The sequence below is a fragment of the Dipodomys spectabilis genome, unplaced genomic scaffold, assembly GCF_019054845.1.
Source record: "Dipodomys spectabilis isolate Male_0828 unplaced genomic scaffold, ASM1905484v1 ptg000241l, whole genome shotgun sequence".
NCBI classification, from domain to species: domain Eukaryota; kingdom Metazoa; phylum Chordata; class Mammalia; order Rodentia; family Heteromyidae; genus Dipodomys; species Dipodomys spectabilis.
Window position 1 is genome coordinate 6,911,882 of NW_024870918.1, and position 20,629 is coordinate 6,932,510.

At 36.1% G+C, this 20,629-nt stretch overlaps 1 protein-coding gene across 1 annotated transcript in view; it reads right to left on the bottom strand.

Annotated features, from left to right (window-relative positions):
- Positions 1–20,629, bottom strand: part of Abhd17b (abhydrolase domain containing 17B, depalmitoylase) — a 37,781-nt gene that overhangs the window by 7,795 nt on the left and 9,357 nt on the right. The window contains exon 2 of the mRNA XM_042699400.1: positions 1,212–1,681. Coding sequence (XP_042555334.1) covers positions 1,212–1,678 — 467 coding nt within the window. The 5' untranslated portion in view covers positions 1,679–1,681. The remainder of the gene's footprint in view (positions 1–1,211; positions 1,682–20,629) is intronic.

The following is a 20,629-nucleotide window of genomic DNA, read 5'->3' on the forward strand; positions in this document are numbered from 1 at the left end:
TACATAACATACATACATACATACATACATACATACATATATATATATATATATACACAGTTGGGTGAGTTTGAAAAGTGGTTCCTCATACTTTTCAAAATCTTCACCGTTTCTGTTAACTCTCTATTACTATTTTTTTCTTTTTAAATTTGTTCATATTTCAATTGATTTAAGAATCTCCTTTATATAGAATTTTGCTGAAAGCAAAACTTTGTTGTATTTCTTGGAGAAGAAGGAAATACATATTATTTTCTTTCTCTCTGTGTTTTTTCTCTTTCTCTCTCTTTTCCTCTCTCCCACTTAGTTGAGACAGAGTCTTACTATAGAGACTAAGTAAGCCTGGACCTCAATTCTTTTTTTTTGCTTTTTAAAAATTTTTTATTGTGAAAATACTGTACAGAGGGGTGGAACTCAATTCTTTTAAGAACTTTTTTTAGAAACATGTTATACTTGAAGAGGTTCTTCTGGACATTATTAATATTAGCAACAGTGAATTTTCTTTATGCCCTCAAGTTTTAGTCTAAAAGACGCTGGAAGTCAAGTATCCATGTATAATATGAAAAGTAACTTATATTAAGGTATTGCTGTATTATTGTACACTAACCTGATTGATGAGAAAATGCACTAGAGTCTATAAAATTGAGGCATTTTCCAAAAAAATTTGTAAGTATCCTAGTGACTAGAAAGGATTAATGTGATGTCTAGTTCCTAAGTGTATTTTCTGAATTAAAGAAAATAAAATTTGAGATCATGATCTCAATTTTAGGAGTCCAGAATGTAAAGCAAAAAATTTTACAGTGCATGTTTTGGTTAAGATTTAAACCAAACAAACAAACCCCTACGTATTCTAACACAACTGATGACATATCAAGTAAGTAAGCCTAGTCAGTTTGCTCTTATTCCCTTGAAATACTACGATTTTGAATGAACATTTTATGTCATACTCTAGTAATTAAGTTTATAACCAAACACTGTCAGTGAATTTAAAACTTAAAAAAAATAATTGAATTTAAAACTTAAAAAAAAACAAGCAGTTAAAATTTTTTTTGTTCAATATGCAAAATTTAAAATTGTAATACAAAAGTTTAACTATCATAAGCATATTGGCAAATATAATCTTTATAGTCAAGACGTGTAAGAGTTTATTCTTCAATAGTATAGTTATAGTAAACTATTCTAAGTGTAAAAACTAATTCCGAATCAACATTTACCTTGTCCTAAGAGCAAGCCAAGCAGCTTCAATATCTGCATACAGGTTCTTCTCTGTTGGCTTCCCAGAACTTGCACCATATCCAGAGTAATCATATGAGAATATATTACAATTAATCCGTGATCCCAGTCCTATGTAAAAGCTGCTCATCTGACCGAGATCTACAGCATTTCCGTGTGAGAAAAGTAAAGTGTATTTGGCATTGGGTGAGCAACGCACAAACATACAGGCAATTCTGTTGCCTTTACTGGTTCTAGTCATGAAACACTCAATAGCATCCTTTTCTCTAGAGGAGTACTGCCAGTCCGCGCGTTCTGATAGGTGTAAAGTCCAGCGGCTTCCACTTTCGTCACACATCAGTGTGTAGGTTGGATCAGGTGGCAAAAATGCTAATTTTGAAGCAATTTTCCCTGGGCAAGGTGGACAGCAGAAGAGGCAACATAGCTCACTAAATGAAAGATTATTCATCTTCTGAAAGAGAAAAGGAGACAGGAAACATTTTAATAACTGAAAGTGGATTTGCATTCTCGTACAGCAGGTTAAAACAACAGGAGTAAACACTGGTGGTCAAATCTATGGCATAATGCTAAGTATCCTCCCTCCACAAAAGATAACGTGGCATCTTTCTCAAAGCACTTCAAATCCTGGAGTGAGACTACTATTCCAGGCCAGTAGGCAAATAAATACCAAAGATTTATTCGTGATTAGTTTCTCACTTAACAAAAATGTGTAAGGTTTGGAGCCAATATGAGTTATCTTTAGATCACTATGTAAGTCAAGAAAAACTTTCAGAATCCCACAGAGAAGCTAGGGAGTTAAGAGGTATGATAAAATCAATATATATATATATATATATATTTCACTGCATCTTCCAAATAACTTGTAGTTGGATTTAAGAGAACACTTGTAGACGATGAGTCAATGGTACAACTGGAAGTTTTATTCTTTCAAGGTTTCCACACAGGACTAAACTCAGATGGTGATTGCACCTAAGGCTTCCTGCATAGCGGGGATGTCAGGTATGGACCACCATACCCAGCTTACTACCAAGATGGGAGGTGTCATTAATTTATTGCCTGGACTGGCCTCAAACTGTGATCTTCCCAATCTCCACTGCTTGGACAGTTAGGCAGAACTAGTCTTTGCTACATTCACACCAATAGGGCTTTTGAAACCCTTAGCCAGTGCAGCCCAGCGATGTAACCCTATCTGTGTCAAAAGCCTATCATTTAGACACAGTGCAGGTGGCTAAAATAAAGTACAAATGTCTGCTTATAGATATGTACACCGTCACTGAACAAAGCAAAAGGCTATCATATAGGCAAATATGGAAAAAATGCAGAAGTCCGTAAAAAGCAAATATTGCTAATGCTGAATGAAGAAGGGCCAAAGATTCAAAGTCAAGAGAGCTGGTAGAATCCCAATTTACCACTTACTGCTGTGTGTCCTTAAGTAAGTCATTTATGTCTTAATCTTCATTTTCTTCCTAAACAAATGAAGCACTTTACAGTTCAGTAGAGAGCTTGTGAAGGTCAAATACAATGATGTGGTAATCACCTATTAACACAGTAATGGCCCACATAGTTGGCATACTCACGAATGATTAGCTTTCTTCTATGTCTTTTCCATTAATATCGTAAAAGTATCCAGCTCATGCTAACTTAGGGATAATACTTGTCATCAGCATTTCCTTCCATCTTGTCCTTTCTGAAACTATCTTATTTTTCTTTTAAAGCAAAAGTAGACAATCATTTACTTGTAGAAAGGCTTTCAAAACTAATACTTTCCAAATGTTTGTTTTGGAAATATTTTCAATTTGGAGATATTCTCTTCCAAATATGTGAATACAAGGATAGGAAAAAGACTTACACAATACTAAAACATGAAATCACCTCAGGGGCGTTGAGTGTGTGTGGAAAGAAAGGAATGCTCTTTTACTATGACTGAATCAAAAAAATACTTTATAGGACAATACAAATGTGTTCATTTCCCAGTCTAAGTACAATAGGTAGGAAGGGGAAACAGAAGTAGTAACATGGAAAAAGACAAGAGTAGCTATGCATATAAGGCTCTAAAAGTTGAGTAAGGGCAAAGCCTGTTGGATACTGGAAACAGTTTTACTTGATAGTCTATGCTTATTCCTTTTCTGCCTTCAAAGCAAATATAGACTCACTAAGTTAATGTGTTGGCCTGGATGGAACAAGAATTACAACAGAAATGACAGCTAGGTGTCACCTCTAGTGCTAAGCCTCACTGGCTTCCTGAAACACTGCAGTGAGAATGCCAAGTGTGTTTTGTTAAGCTTGGTGGGCAAAGAATGCACGATGAATAAGCGGAGTCTACTTATGGATCTAGCTACTGATTTACTATCCTGTGCAGAGTATAAAAATATCTGGCAGGGAAGGGAGTTTAAGAGATGTATACCAGTGGAGGTAATAGGGAGAAAAACAAGGAGGCAAAAGTTACAATATACCAAAGGGATCGCTCCATAATCTCCTTGTATCATTTGTCTTCAATTGCCTTCCATGCCACAAACTTCTGATCTACTAAAGCCAAATAAAAGCTTGAGTATTAAGTAAATAATATATTCCAAGATTGTGCTCCGACTTCATAACCAGGAACTTTTATATATGACGATAAACTGATTATGGAATCAATCTGACTGAGTGAGCATATTCAGTTTATGCTTCTGGGAATGAACACCAAGATGAAGAAGCAGACAGGAGAAACACCAGGGTCTAAGGAAAACACGAACTGACCTCAATGGTGGCAGAAGAACTTATTCACACTTCTACTGCCCCAAATCCAGATAACAGAAACCATTTCCTGACAACTCACAAATGATCACTTTCTAAATAACAGGCCTGCCACACTGTCCTGCTTTTAAAAAGTAGTTGTCTCCTCTTCTGTAAGTTTTAAGATTTTTTTCTACAATAAAAAGAACAAATGAGACAAAAGTTTTAGTATGATTTGAGCCGTTACTCAGGAAAAAACATCTTATTCTTGAATTTAATTACTGAAATAGCTTGGCAAATTTAGAAAACTTTATCTTCAACTTTAAAACTCATTTGAATAAAAATATCATTTACTAGTTACTACTGACAAGAAAATGCTGAAAAGTTAAGGCTACATATAACTGTTCTGATAAAATGGCAGGGACATAAGACAGCATACAAAAGTCATGAGAGAGAGACAGAAAGTTGAACACTTTGCAGCAGAAAAAGTAGAAATTTTGAGCCATAAAATAGGATTTTAAATATAGTTATGAGTCCATTTTTAAAAGGGAAAAATACTTAAAAGGTGAAACAGGAAACTGTCATGAATGAAAATCCAGTAGTACACAGAATCACACACAGAAATAAAGAAGCTGATGGAATGAGAAAGAGAATTATTAACAGCCAAAGAATACCTTAGTGAGTTGTCACATCAGTTTGAGGAATTCCAAAATATGGAATTTTGCAAGAGGTGGAGAGATAGAAAGTAGAAAAGACAAAGTAGTAGGTAAGGATGTTTAAAGGAGAAATGCCAATATCTATACTATGTCTCAGGGAAATGCCTCAGGGAAACAAATAGGAAAATAAAAAATTCTCAGAATAAAAGAAAGATAATAATTCAGATCAAAATATTTCACAATGTGCCAAACAGGATCTTTATGAAAAATTTCACAATTAGGAACACTAATAAAAATTAAAAATACTAGAAACAAAAATCTAAGTATTTCTAAAAAGGGAAAACAGATTGGAACAGGAGTGCAAGAAATCAGATGAACATCTGACTTTTCAATAGCAACAGTGAAACTGAAAGACAGGGGTGGATATTTTTAAAGCAAGGAAGAAATGAAACTTGGAACCTATAATTTTACATAGAGTTAAATTAAAGTTTTGGTTTGGTGAGATTATAAAAAAAAGTTATCTATAGGCGTATGAAACTTCAGAATGTTTATGAAGCCAAGATTCTCTGACAAACTCCATCAAGAAAGCAGAAAGTGAAGTCATAGCTGAGATATGACAAAGGAGAGTAATTAATATAGTGGAGCAGACAAATGTATTGAAGTATGGAAATAAGCAAGCAGGGCATTTTCTTTAAAGGTAGCAAAGTGTACCTCTAACAATTCTAAAAAGAAAAAATTGGGGAAAACCAACATGGGAAAAACTGAAAGACAAGTTTGGGGTATCAAGATGAAAATGTACTGGGGTACCTGTCAGATATAATCATTGAAGTCATAACCACAAAAAATAGTTCATACATATAAGGTAGCTGGGTCTACTTTCAAAAAAATTAAAGAATATTTTTTCAGAGTACCCAATTAAAAAAAATAAGCACACAGAAACAAAAATTTAACAGCAAAGATGAACAAAATTGAGAATAAAAAGCTGACTTTTAGCAAAGGCTTTCATTACTGCTGATGGCAAGTCTCAGTGCCAGAGAGTTTTCTTTTTCATATAGCAACTCATTCTGTCCTTTCAATAAACTCTCTGACATAGGGACTAACATTATACCCATCTTTTCAATTGAAGACACAGAAGTACACAGTAGTTATATCATTTGTCTAAGGTCACAAACCAGTAAAAGCTGAAATGATAAGCTGGGGCTTGAAAGAACCATTGTTTTGTGGAAAGAACACTCAGACAACACTGCTCAGAAGGCAAATGAACATACAGTTTGAATCGCGGATGGTTCCCAACGGCCTATGACCAGGGTGGAAATAATCAGGAGGTGGTAAGATGTTCAGGAGCAAGGTCTTTAAGTATGGGGTTTCAAATGGAACAGTGGGACCTCAATCCCTTCCTTTCTATTTTAGCTCTATGGCCATGAGGTGAGCAACTGAACTATCATATGCTCCTGTCATTTTGTGCTGCCTTGCCTTGCCACAGGCTGAAAGCAACGGGGTCAAGTAATCGTGGACTGGAACATCCAAAGAGAGGAGTCAAATTAATAGTCCTGTTTTCATTTTAAGTTGATTATCTCAGGTAGTTATATAGCAGTAGAATATAAATACTACATGAAAAAGAAAATGACACAGATCTTGACGAAAGACAAAACATTAGATTTAGTTTCGTTCAAATAAAGGGTATCTAGAAAGGCATAATGGCAGGGATCTAGTCCTAGTATTTGGGAGACTGAGGCAGAAGGACTGCTTGAATCTGTGAGTTCAAAACCAGCCTTGGCAGCCTGGGAGTGCAGCTCAGTTGTATAGCAGTTGCTCAGCATGAAGGACTGCCGTTTTAAATTCCAGCACCAAATCACTACAATATTGTGTCAGAACATTAGGAAACAGATTCCATCAAATTCATGGAAATGAATAGCTGCTACAATGACTTTGACAGAGCTTAAAAGTACAGTACAAGGAGGAAAAGGGGAAAAAGTTGAGATCCAACAATACTATTAACATCAACATCATGTCTTGAGGACAAATATATAGCTAAGAATAAAAGAGGATGGAGAGTAAAGGGAAAAATTTTAAGTATAGAACCTACATTCACAGCCTGATGATAATGTGACATGAATTTGTCTCCAGGTTCCAGAGTACAACAATCCTATCTGCTTGCTTGTAACTGGAATTCTAGCACTTAAGCAACGAACATGACAACAGTAAAGTATCTAAAAAAATTTGAATGAATGAGTTAGCACATTAGCAAAACTAACAACACTCACCTAAAAAGCTCTTACGAAAGTAAAAACAACTAAATGTACATGTGAGAAAGAAAGCCGACACTTCATGATTAAGATTTCTTTCTTAAGCCAGGCACCAGTGGCTCACGCCTATAATGCTAGCTACTTAGGAGGCTAAGATCTGAGGATCAAAGTTCCAAGCAAGGCTGGACAGGAAAGTCCATGAGACTCTTATCTCCAATTATCCACCAAAGAGCTGGAAGCAGAGCTGTAGCTCAAGTGGTAGAAGGCTAGCCTTGAGCACAAAAACTCAGGGACAGTGTGCAGGCCCTAAGTTCAAGCCCCAGGGATTGGCGCGCGTACACACACACACACACACACACACACACACACACACACACACACACACACGCGCGCACACACGAGATTTTTCTCCTTTGCATGGGAGCAAAGCAGAAGCAGTCCAAGTTTTATGAATCTAGGTGTGGGGAGGGGCACAGCACAGCTAGGGAAAAGCATTGCTAGTTGTTATAACAGAGTAGATGATAAACAGGGCCGTTTTCAAGGAGAGAGAGTTTCATTCCTCTTAAAAGCAATACACAAAATGAAAGGTCATCTCGATGTTAGAGAGACCGCCACTGGGAAAATAAAGGGTTTTGTTTCCACATATGTTTTGGAGGGAGGGGTGTTAGGAATTGAGCCCAGGCCTGCACAAGCTAGGCAAGTACTCTACTATAATCTCACCCCCCCCACAGAAGGGTCTTACTTTACCAACAGCAGAGAGAGAAACTTCCTAAAACTATGAAATCGTTTAAGAATGTGTGTCTCCTGATAACTTTTTCCTACTCAATGACAAAGGAAAAGAATGCACATCTGCATTCTTTCCCAGCAAAACAGGAAGACTAATGTTTAAAATATACTTACATAGAATGACTTACTTTACTTGCTTCCTCTTGTAACATAGGAAATTACTAAAATGACTGCCATCCATTTTTTGTTGTAATAATCTAATGATAAAAACTTCCTTTTAATAGTTTCTTGGTAATTAGATCAATTTACCACCATTTATATTGAACAATGGATTTTCCTAAGATTCAAAATTTTGATGTACTGGAAAGAACTAGTACTCTGAAGTCTCTGAAATTAGGCTTAGGCAAACACTAAAAAGAATGCCTATATCTTTTTATTTTCTGTGGTATTTTGACAGCTATGCTATCAATGGTATTCTCTACTGATTGAAAGTCATGTATATATATATATATATATATAGTATATAAATATAACATATATATAGTATAAGTAGGATATACTAAAACCACTTAAATATTAAATACTAGGTGCCATGTGAGAAAATACGTCATAAGGTCTAATATGTATCATATGGGAAGTCAAAAAGGTCATGTCATCTACAAAACCCCCAACTATCTCAAGACAATTACAACAAACTCTTTCATGACTATTCTATTTAACTTATAGTCACTCTTAAAAATCAGGCTTCTTGCCAGGCACTGGTAGTCTATAATCCTAGATATTCAGAGGAGGCTGAGATCTGAAGACTGGTTCGAAGCTAGCCAAGGCAGGAAAATTCATGAGACTTTTATCTTCAATTAACCACCAAATGCCAGAAATGGAGCTATGGCTCAAAATGGTAGAACACTAGCCTTGAGCACTCAGGGACAGTGACCTGGTTCTGAGTTCAAGCCCCCAGAACTGGAAATAAATAAATAAACAATAAAGCAAACCTCTTCAAGTTCCAGTGACCATTAATAGAAACACTTCAGAGATATCTTTTTAGAGTTACATACAAATCTGAGTATTCCAAGACAAAGTAATTGAAAACAGGAAGACTATACAATATCTAAAGACTAGTCTGTCTGCTCTCATTAAAATAAACAACTACCATTAACCTTTTTTTTTTGAGCTAGTGCCTCATTACCTAGGCTAGGATGGCCTTGAACTCTCAATCCTCCTGCCTTCGCCTCTAAGTCCTAGGATTATAGGATGCACCACCATGCCTGGCTCCTATCACCATTCACTCACTCACTCCATTATTCATTCAGTGAACACAGATTGCACCCTGGTCCTTATGCATACTAAGTGTTCCCACTAATACTTATTTCAATTACAAAAATTAAAGCCTTATGTAGATGAATTGAGACTCAGTTCCTGAACTTTTAACTCTTTCCCTCAGTTTTTAAATAGTATTAATATGCATTATCCTACTATGGAACCATTAATTACAAGTGGCTATCTAAAATCAAATGTTTAGTTTTTACCACTCCTGTCAAGTGACTAGTGGGTACCAAATAGAATAGCATAGAATGAAAGCTAGACAATTCAGAACAAGAATTATGTCACATTCATACTAGCATCAAAAGCTGGAGTTCATTCCATTCTGGATTGTGGCTTTCTCAAAGTATATAATAGGCAGTTTTGATAAAGTTTATATAAGTAAATGAGTTCACCTACATGACACTATTTTAGAAGACTGTCTCTTGATGAAAATACAACATACTTAATTCTATCCTAATTCTAAGGTAAAAGCCATTTAAAACTATGCAATGTAAACCAATCAGGCTGTTTGTTTCAATATATGGTTTTGGTTAGTTATCAAAGGGATTCATGTTCTTGACAGATTCCTTACAAGCTGAAGCTGCAAGTCCTAAAAAACTATAAAAAGCACCAATGTTCTACACCTACAATCCTACATATATATAATGTCCTACATCTATAATCTTAGCTACTCAGGAGGCTGAGAACTAGAGATTACAAGTTTGAAGACAACCCCAGTAGAAAAGTCCTGGGGACTCTATCTTCAAAATAACCAGCACACAGTCAAACTGAAGAAATGACTCAAGTGGTAGAGGAGCAGTTGAGGAAGCAGGCTAAGAAATCACAAGGCCCTGAGTTCAAACTCCAGAACTGGCCAAACAATTGTAAATCATCTTGTGACTATTAGTCAACTAATTTCTTGACGCATTCCAAACAGCATTCTAAACACTTATGATCCTGATGCCCTAAACAAGGGAATGAAGATTCCTTGATCAAGCAGAAGGACAGGTATGGATTTCTGCAAAGGTTCATACCAAATTTTCCTAAAACTTTTGGGGACTATAAAGTACTATTATCTTAGAGCTTCTAAATATTGCTGAGTATATGCTAAAACAGGAATAGACAAATGTCTTCCCTTAACCATCAGGTTTTTGTTACCTCTAATGTCCAACTTCCATCGTGTGTATCTTCAAAGTTCACACAAAAGCTATTATATCACACTGCCTCTAGAAGCATTCCACAAATACACATTCGTTCCCTCTTCATTTATAAAGAAGTAAAAAATGTTTCTGAGAAACTGTACAGGAGAATATTGAACATATCCTACAGAAAATAGTATCTATTTATAGTAAAATATAATCAACGTAGTCAACATTTTAGAAAACTTAATTATTATTGAATGTAAATGATGAATACAATCTTTTTAAAAAAAGAAAGCTCAGTTGGTATGAAGGAGCCAACTCTGTTATCCAGGGTAGGTAGGAAGAAGCAGTAGGAGGATCATGGTTCTAGGCTGTCCCAGGGCAAAAGTAGGAAGAGACTATAGATGAAAAATAAACTAAGTCAAAAGTGTTCAACTCTAGTATTGCCAAAAAGAAAAAAAATCTTATTATTGTTACAACAGTTCATTCTTGCTGTACATATGCAATCCTTTCAACTTTAGAACACTAAATACTTTGTTTTGATCATCTGTGTTTTTCAAGTGTTTGTTCTTTGGGCTTTCATTGTTTTCTGATTGTTCATGTTTATGAGCAAACTAAATTGAGGTTTTCTTTTCTTTTTTAAATGTCTGTTTTAGGGCTTAAACTCATGGCCTATGCACTGTAACTCTAGTGATCTACCACTTGAGCCACAGCTCCACTTCTGTGTTTTTGGTGGTTAACTGGAGATGAGAATCTTATGAACTTTTCTGCTTGGGCTAGCTTTGAACCTTGAGTTGTATATCTCAGCCTCTTGACTAACTAGACTTACAGGCATGAACCACCAGCACATGACACATTTCATTTATTTTTCTGAGGATTTGCTGATCCAGAACCTTCTGATTCCTACTTTTGTGTGCTTTTGGTATACCCATGAACATGCACACACATTTTCTATGTATCCTCCTTCAAACATATTCACAGTGTTGCCCATAACTACTATGAGGAAAACATGTCTTCTATTAATTATTTTCCAGGTAACAGAAGATTCTTCCTAAATATTTTAGACCACAGCACAGCTTTAAATATTTGGTTCAGCAATGTAATTAAGGGTCTTCATAACTGTACTATTAAATTCTTATTTGCTCATTACTTTCTTCTTGTTCCTTCCATACTTGTTAGGAAAGTGGTAATAGTGGTTTTGTTTTTGAGACAGTGTCTCAATATGTAGTCTAGTCTTGCCTTGAATTAATGATCTTACTGATGAGTTTAGGATTACAGGCCACTATGCCTAAGGACAGGAATGCTTTTAAAGATTTTTCCTACAGAACTTTTATGGACATTGCTTTAGAAATTGAAATAGCTTCCTTCTTTTCCAAGTTTTCAGCATTTTAAAGAAATAAATGACACAAAACCAATCTTCTGTTTCTGCAGTAACTTAAGTAGTAATATGTATCTTGCACACATATTGAATGTATTCTAAAATCTATTTTTAAATGTATTTAACATGTATTTTTTTAGTGCATAGCTAGATGTGGTTTGCTAGTACTTTGCCTTAGGTCTTACAGCCATAATTGAGAATGAGCTTTAACTGTCTTCTTTCATGCTTTTTTTTTTTTTTTTTTTTTTAAAATAAGGCTTTTGCATTAAAATTATATTAACCTCATAAAAGCAGAGGAACATTTTTTTCTATGCTAAATTAACTATGCTCCTCATAGCTAATAACTAGATTTACCCTTATACTTTTTCCCACATACTTCTGTGCTTTCTTTTGTATCTGTTTCTTATATTTAAATTAGTTACAACTACAGTAGAAGCCAAGTGTAGCGGTACGTACATGTAACCCCAGCCTTGAGAGAGGAAGAGTGTAAATACAATCTAACCTGGGCTATGTTGTGAGGTACTACCTCAACAGCAACAACACAAAATTCTGTTGTAACTCTTGTAATGAGGATTAAAAAATGGACACTTCAGAAAACAAACTTGCCTACTGCATAGAAGCTACTGCACTTTGATTGAACAAAGCTTTATATATACTTTATATATACTTCTAGAATCTATGGATTTAAGGCTCAGTTTAAACTGCTGTAGGAGAACTGCAGACATATGTGCCTGAAAGAAGGCATATAGTGGAATCTATATCATACCAAGTCTGTCCTTCAAAGTAATGAAATAAGCAGTCTCTAATACAAATCTGAAATTCTAACAGGTTGTTCGGGAAGCAGTAAAGACTGAAGTTCTACATCAGTTGTGAGTAACAGAGTTTTACCTCGAGAGTTTGGAATCTCTACTTAAATGACACTTCTATGAAAGATGGGTAGGCTCCCTGGGGTATGTGTTATCAGACATGGGAGTGGGCCGTGATAGTGGCAGTATACAAACTGACTGGCTCACTGCCGGCCCTTGATTAGCTCCTTCCCAGCTGGAGATGAAGAGATATGTGGCTCTCTGGTCTGCTGCCTTCTACCTAGATTTTTCCCTTCACTTTTACGGACTTGGATAAAATGGTTTAATTGATTTCAAGTCAACCTCAGCTCCATGTTCAAAAGTACACAAAATCATCTACCTCATCCTACATTAAAGCCAGGCTTCTATCTGAACAGGAAGGGAGAGAAAGAAGGCAGGGCACAGGAAGTACTGACCAGAGCCAGGCAGACCTGTTATCTGGTATACAACTTGCTTAAAGGAGAAACTAGTCACAAGTCCGAGAATTACTAGCTCCAACAGGGGCCCTGTGTAAATTGTAACTAGAGTAGATCCAAAGCCAATGAACATGAGTACTAGTAAAAACGATCATGATTCTGTTTTTAATTCAGTACAACAGGGCATTTAAACAAGAATAGGCCCCTTGAGATTCCTCAACTGTAACCAGAAAATAACCCAAGGTTACTAAGCTCATTCTTTTAAAAAAAAAAAAAAAGTTAGATTTTCCATCTTAAAAACAGCTTCTATTAGAAGCCATAGACATGGTGGAGTCCTAAACACTAGAAAGTTTTGTTCCACTTGTACTAAAGGTATACTCACTGTATGATTAAAACTTATCACTGTCCAACAAGCTACCATATAATGAATAGTATGAGTGGATATGCACATAAATATGTTACACAGGAAACCTACCCTAAAGGTGTAGGAGAGGCTTTGAGGAGCAGTGTGTATTTACACTGCTCCTTCACTATCTTTTAGTGAGTGTTGAGTCTGGCTGAATAGACACCATCAATCCCATGATTACAAACTGCTTGGAAGTTTTAGTCTTTATCTCCCCATAATGTCAACAGTGTATTTATGGGTTTTAGAGGGTGCTATCAGGGAGGTATCCTTAGATCTAGAAGCTAAGAAATTATAACCCCTTGAAGACTGACTACACAAGTACTTACATGCCCAAGGCCTGTAAATGAAAAAAACATACTGCACTGTCTCTCAGGTTGAGTTATCTGTCTCGGAACCTCAAACTCAAGACTCGTCAGCCTCAGGAGAATCCTGAGTTTGAGAACAGCCTTAGGAAGACCCTGTCTCAAAGCAAAGATTCTTCTTTTTGTACAAAACCAGTGTGGATAACCTCAGCTCCACCTATCTTAATGAAGTGATAATTCAGGAATTATTTTCCTTATTGTTCATTCTGCCCTCTTGTATTAGCTTTGAGCTTCTGGGTACTAATGAAAGTGAATCTGTTAGTGAAGATGGCTATATAACCCACTATAGATTCCTGAAATGAAGTGCTACCTTTCCTTGTAAGTCTGGGAAATTTGAAGGACAGATCAGGTCTCTTAGCCTTTCCATATAGGTAGCTTATTAATGTTTTAATGCTTTATAAACTGATTCTAGTCAGTACCCTGATTGTGAAAGCAGTACCAGGATTAATACTGATTATGCCCTGAAACCTGACTTTTGCCAAACCTTTGTATCTGTTTGGTTTCTGAAATAAGTACTATTTAACCCAACTGAAATCAGTTACTATGATGACAGTTTTGGGTGAAACCTAAAAATCACTTGCAACACTGTTAAAGATGTCTCTGATTCATGGCGCATACCTGAAACTATATGCAAAAGTTTGTACAAAAAATCCAAAATATTTAATAGTATCCTGAAAACCCCTTTCTCTCAAAACTCTGGAAATTCTTTTTTATTTATTTATTTATTTTTCCTGTTGGTTGTGGGGATTGAACTCTGGGCCTGGGTGCTGTCCCTCAGCTCTTCAGCTCAAGGCGAGCGCTCTACCACTTGAGCCACAGCGCCACTACTGGTTTATGGTAGTTCATTGGAGATAAGAGTCTCTTGGTCTTTCCTGCCTAGCCTGGCTTTGAACCATGATCCTCAGGTCTCGGCCTCCTCAGTAGCTAGGATTACAGGTGTGAGCCACAGGCGCCAGCTATCTCTGGAAATTCTTGAACTAAGGTAGGTCACACTTTTATTTCCTGCTTTTCAAGCCTTACCATTTACACAGTCTGCAACAAGTATGGAATCTTAATTTCTACAGAGATATTTTGGAAAGCTAGAAGAATCTTTCCTTCCCTTTTGTACCTATCTGATCTGTAGTTAAGATTTACATTAAAACTTTTCTGTTACAAACTGAAGTAGAATGGATCATTATCTACTTGCATCTTGATTCTGTGAATGTTCATTCAGTTTCAAGCTACTTTTACATGAATAACATTCTCAGCTCTAGTTAAGGATTTGTACCTTACATTCCTAATCTTAATTTTTTCCCTTTGGGCCTTATGTATACATAGTCTAGATTATAATTCTGCTAGCCCACTTCTTATTCTTGGCCTGGGGTTGTATTTTCCTATGAACTCTTACTGGAAGAAGACCTTGGGAAACACTGGGGAAGGGAAAGTTGGCATTTCAGCCCATGGATAAAAGACATACCTTTTAGACTTTTATGCCTTTTATGACTTTTAGGATAAGGCTGCCAGTTTTTCCTGGTGTATCTGTTAGAAAGGTATTAAGATTGTCATTATAATGTCAGCCAAAGAAAGAGGAGATGAGAACCCTCCCCTCACCCCCTCTCTACAGCAAAACATATACGTACGTTCTTGTTCAGGACACAGAACTATCCCTCTCCTTACTTTTTAAAAGGTAAATTAAATGATTCAGAAGAAAAACAGAGAAGAGAAAATTCATCAAAATCCTTTAATTTTCATATTGGTGCAAAAAAAGGTTACTTTTCGGAGATGAAGAAACAAAATTAAGTTAAAAAATGTTATTTACTCGTCTAGTAGCCTTAGGACTCATTATATAGAAAATGTCTCAAGGCTTAAAATTTAACATCCATGGAATTTTGGAATATCCAAAAAGAAGTAGGATGAGAATAAGATGTGGACAGAAAGGAACCTTACTTCATTGTTGGTGGGAATGTAAACTTGTTCAACCACTTTGGAAAGCAGTATGGAGGTTCCTCAAAAGACTTCACATAGAACTCCCCTATGACCCAGCAATCCCACTTTTGGGCATTTACTCAAATGTTTACAAACAAGACCACACTAAAGCTACCAGCACAACAATGTTTACTGCAGCATTATTTACCATAGCTAAGATATGGAACCAACCCAGATGCCCTTCAGTAGATGAATGGATCAAGAAAATGTGGTATATATACACAATGGAATTCTATGCCTCCATCAGAAAGAATGACATTGCCCCATTTGTTAGGAAATGGAAAAACTTGGAAAAAATTATATTAAGTGAAGTAAGCCAGGCCCAAAGAAACATAGGTCCCATGGTTTCCTTTATTTGCAATATCTAGTATATGTATGAGTCAAGCGGAAAAGGTCAGATAATGTGATGTCAGGAAAATGAACCCTTAGATATGTATTTTAATGTTTTTTTTTCTTTCATGCATGTGTTTCTAACGCTTTTATAAGATTATCTCTTTGTTGCTTTGTATGTCCCTCTCCCACAGTATAACCCCTGCTTTCACTATATTTGATGTCAGTATAACTTGTGGAGGAGATGGGGAAAAACCAGTTGTTTAAGGATACAGGTGGACCTGTTGCAACAATGAGAAGTACAAGTTGTCATGTCCGACGAGCTTTACAACGTCGGTGCGGGGGGGGGGGGGGGGGGGGAGATAGGGAAGGAGAAGGATTGGGATTGGGGGGGAGGGGGGAGGCTGGGAAGGGATGTGAAGGGTAAACCAAAGGAGGAGGCTGCAATGCTTGGTAAGAAATGTATGCATTATCCTGCCCATGTAATTGTAACTCCTCTGTACAGTAGGTTCACAAATAAAATAAAATTAAATTAAAAAAAAAAAAGAAACTCTGTTGATCTATCACCTTTTAACTAAGAATGATCTAAAAAGAACTTTCTTCTAAGTAGCAGCTTCAAGAAAAAGCAATAAAATTAGTTGACTCAGAAGTCTTTGACCACTTCTACATTATTAAACCTCTTGTAACATTGTTCTACATGAGCTAAGAAGGAGAAAAAAATTCCCTAATATTCCTCTTCTTTGCCAATTCCTTTTCCGTATATAAAATGCCTTTTTTGTAGTTTCAATGCATTAAGTCTGTCCACACAGATGGAGTAAGTAATATGCCAGCCCTTACCTCTACTGTGCCTACCTACATCTAATTTGACTATATAAACTGCTCTCCTATCACCTGTTCCTCCACTGGCTGTCAGATCTATCCCTCAGTCATGCTCTTCTACAGAAGTATCTCAAGAGGCCTCACTGCTCTTAGAAGACATGTGACAAGCACTTGTTACTGGTTCTTATTACCTTCCTGTCATCAGCAGTCAACACTTTGCATTTTGCACATTTTCTGCAAGCACTTAACAAGAACTGGAATAATCATTTCCAAGAAGAACAAACTAAATGCCTAAAGAAAGTTAGAACGACACACTTAAAAATTGTGAGCCAACATCTTAGGCAAATCATTACAGCTCTGGGGTCTGTAGCCTCATTTGAAAACTAAAGGCAACTGGGCTGACAATGATTAAAGTCGAATTCTCTCTTCTTCCCGCCCTCCATCTGTCTCTCTGTTATGTTTGTTTGTTTTGTTTTTCCTCTCTCTCTCTTGACAGGCTCTCCTTAGATTGTCTATGCTGGTCTTCAAATCACAGTCCTCTTGCCTCAACCGCCAGCAGCAGCTGGGATTACAAATGTGTGCCACCATGCCTGGTTTAAAAAAAAAAAAAACTCTTATAAAATTGTAAATTCACATGCCCCTTAGTAAATTGATATAAATATATATTATTATATACCTATGAAATATGGAGTAGCTTCAGAAACCAACAAGAAATTAGACAATGATAGAGTCATTGAGGACTAGAAAGGATTTCCAATATCAGAAGGAAAACCCTTCAGTTCAGACTATTTACACATGCAAAATATGATAGTGGGTAAAAAAAGCTGAAGGAACACACTGAAAACAAACAGATGGCAAAGGGTACAATTGGCAACAGTCCAATGACGTATAGGAAGCCATAGTAGCTCTTCTCTGTACGGACAGTGAAGCACACTCATTTAAGTCACTGCATCAGAGCCAAATTCACTGCAGAATTTGACAGGACTGGTGACTTCAGCAAAGTAACTTGGTAACTCATGCACTCTTAGAAAAATTTTATGTATCTCATTTCAAGATCTTAAATTTAAGATTTTGAAGAAGAAAAACATCTCAATCTGATTCATGAAGGCAACTCAAACACATTACTAAAATACAAAATTAACAAATGCCTGCTTTATAATGTATATTGTACTGTTCAACCACATCTTGCAATTAAATAGAAATATTTGTCTACATTTGACTGGGCTTCTTTTCACATTTTTAAATCCTTCAAACTAGTAACAATATAACTTTCTACTATGTAAAATGAAGATAATCACGATTTGCTGGTATTTCAGTGATTGAGAAAACCTTTCCCCCTCTTTTATAGTTAACTTCTAAGTTAAGTCTGAAAATTATTTTAGCCAAAGTTGACAGAGTTCAACAATGTTGCTCAAGTCGTAGACTAAGTAATGCAAATGGGGAATTTGGAGTAAGCAGAAGGGGAACAGAGGTTTGTAAAAGTATTTGACGCAACTTCTGTGCGAATACACTAGACTTGTAGACCTGTTGAATACCAAGAACTAAAGACTCAGTTTGACAGCTTCAATCTTTAGTTTTCAATATTCAACAAGTCTAACATATATGTGGCATACTTGTTTAGGAAGAAGAAAAGCAAGCATTCAAGATGGGTAATCTATGTACCCTTACAAAGGTACTAAAGTACTCTACCACTGAGCTACACCCACAGCCCATTATCTAGATTTCTGAGGACCATTATATATTCTATGTTAACCAAAAATCTGATTCCAGTCTACAAAGTAATATTTTGGGGAGCATGTTGAAAATAAGCCAAAATGCTATCACACAGGCAGGAAATTATCATTGACCAACAGTTTAAAAACCAATAAAAGCAACTGGGAAGTTATCTAATTACTGACATTCAGAGCTGGAGAAGGAGAACACATTGATTAAGGTAATGTAGAGCAAGTAAACAGAAAAACAACCCCAAATATGAGTAAACAAATGGAAAAAAATTGAGAGTAAATGAATTTCTTTCATTTTCATGTACTCCTCTATAATTCTTTTACAGTTTAAATGTGATTACTCAGCTGAAGAATTATTTGGTAACTTCCTTTTGCACCTTAATAAAACCAACCTTCTCCAGGGCCTTTAAGGCCTTGCGTAAGTTGGCCATAGCTTGCACCTCAGTACTACCCTGATATGTTCCTCTTTCATTACTATAGTTGAGGTCTCATTTATCATCTTTTTTAGTGCTTGGAGATCATGAAGCTGTTTTTACATTAGGGTAGGCATCCATTCTTTACTTCCTCTCTATTCCAGTCTCAAATGACATTTTTCAAAAAGATGTCTCATATCTAAATTAGGTTATTTGCTCATAGCAACAAGTTCTTCATTGTCATAGCTGAAAATTGTGATTCCTGTCATGTATATTCACTGTGGGATTACTTGATTAATGCCTATTGTCTTCAGTTGGGGTGAATATATATATCTGCAGAATTTATATAGTTGCACTTAATCTATTGATTGTTAACTAAATGAAAGAGAAAATAAGAAGCTGTAGCTAAAAGACCCCACCAAATATAAACTGAGATTATACATTACACATAATAGAGGGGTTTTTCTTTTGTTATTTTATTGTTCTGATCTAGAATTCAAAATACAAATGTCATTATTGGCTTGAGTCTTTCTGAAAACTGTATTGATTAACAAATTAAGTTTATATTGACATTGTTCCCTTTGAATTAAAAAAAATTCACTTTCTGAGTACTTAAAATCTAAAAGGCAGGCAAATAAACATACGATTGAGGTAGTACCATTTACATGTCCGATTTACTATTTTGCCAAATAAAGATTTGTTTTATTTGGTTAATGTCCATTAGCTGCAACATAAAAAAATTCCTTGACTATTCCCCTATGTTTATCTGGGAGTTTCCTTAAGACAATGTAATATGCTTCTTGAAATGTATGCTAATGAGAAGGATTTATATTCCTGAAGCATTCATTTATTTATAAATGGGACATTCTAAAAATGAACAAGTTGTTCCCGTAGCCTTAGGAACAGTGTAAGTTCTTAAGTGATGCTGCGCTAATCAATTCCTTAGGCATGTTAGCAAAAGCAGAAAGTTTGCCTTTCCTTTTCTTTCCGTGTATCCAGGGCTATCAACTACAGGTGCTCGTGAAGCTTATTCTAGTTCAAGAGATGTAGGGAACCCAAGTTCTTCTCTTCTTTAGCACCCAACATAAATGGACACTAGTTCGTGCTCTGCTAATCATGTCCATGTTTAGGAAATTAAGGACTTAAGAGGAGAAGAAAGTGGCTGCAAGCCTGTGAGCAGAGCACTGACTTTCCTTTCTTCTAATGCTTTTCAAGGCCAGTTCTGGCTGAAGCAGATTCAGCCATCAACTATCCCGCTCCTTCACTTCTGGGAGAAAGCCTAAACATGCACAGACGTGTACCCCTCCCCTTCGCCCCCCCAAACTGACAAACCCCAAACCCTTATATATGCAGATTAAATTAGAAATATATTAGTAGAGTTGGCAGTTTATTTATAACTATTATTTTCTAGGCAGTTGGACAACAAGCAGAATCCTTAAAAATTTACAACATGAAGGAAATATAACCATTTTTTAAAAGAGTGCATTTGGGGGCAGAAAAAAAAGGTTTTATTTCTTTGAAAGGATTCTATGGGACAAAATTTATTTTGGGTAGCCTTCTCATGCTGGAAATTCACTGGTGTCAAGACAAAGGGTCTTGGAATTACTACTATTTAGAACCAGACATAAATGAATTCAAACCATATATAGTACCTTTTGGTTATGTAGCTGTAGACAAACTGTTCTCTGGACCTCAATTTTCTGACATATAAACGTTGCAGAGTTGCTAAGATTAAATGAAATAATGTTTAAATTCTTCTGCCTATACTAGATGCAGGGGGGAAAAAATGTCATTCTAGTTAACTATGTAGTCATGTATTTGACCTCATTCTGGAGCCCCTAAATCAATCAAATCATCATTGCCTTTTTCCTCCAGAGAAATAGTTTCATTCCCTAAGGACCAATTCTTGGCTACATTCTGGAGGATTCTATTACTAACATAGCCTTTATTAGAG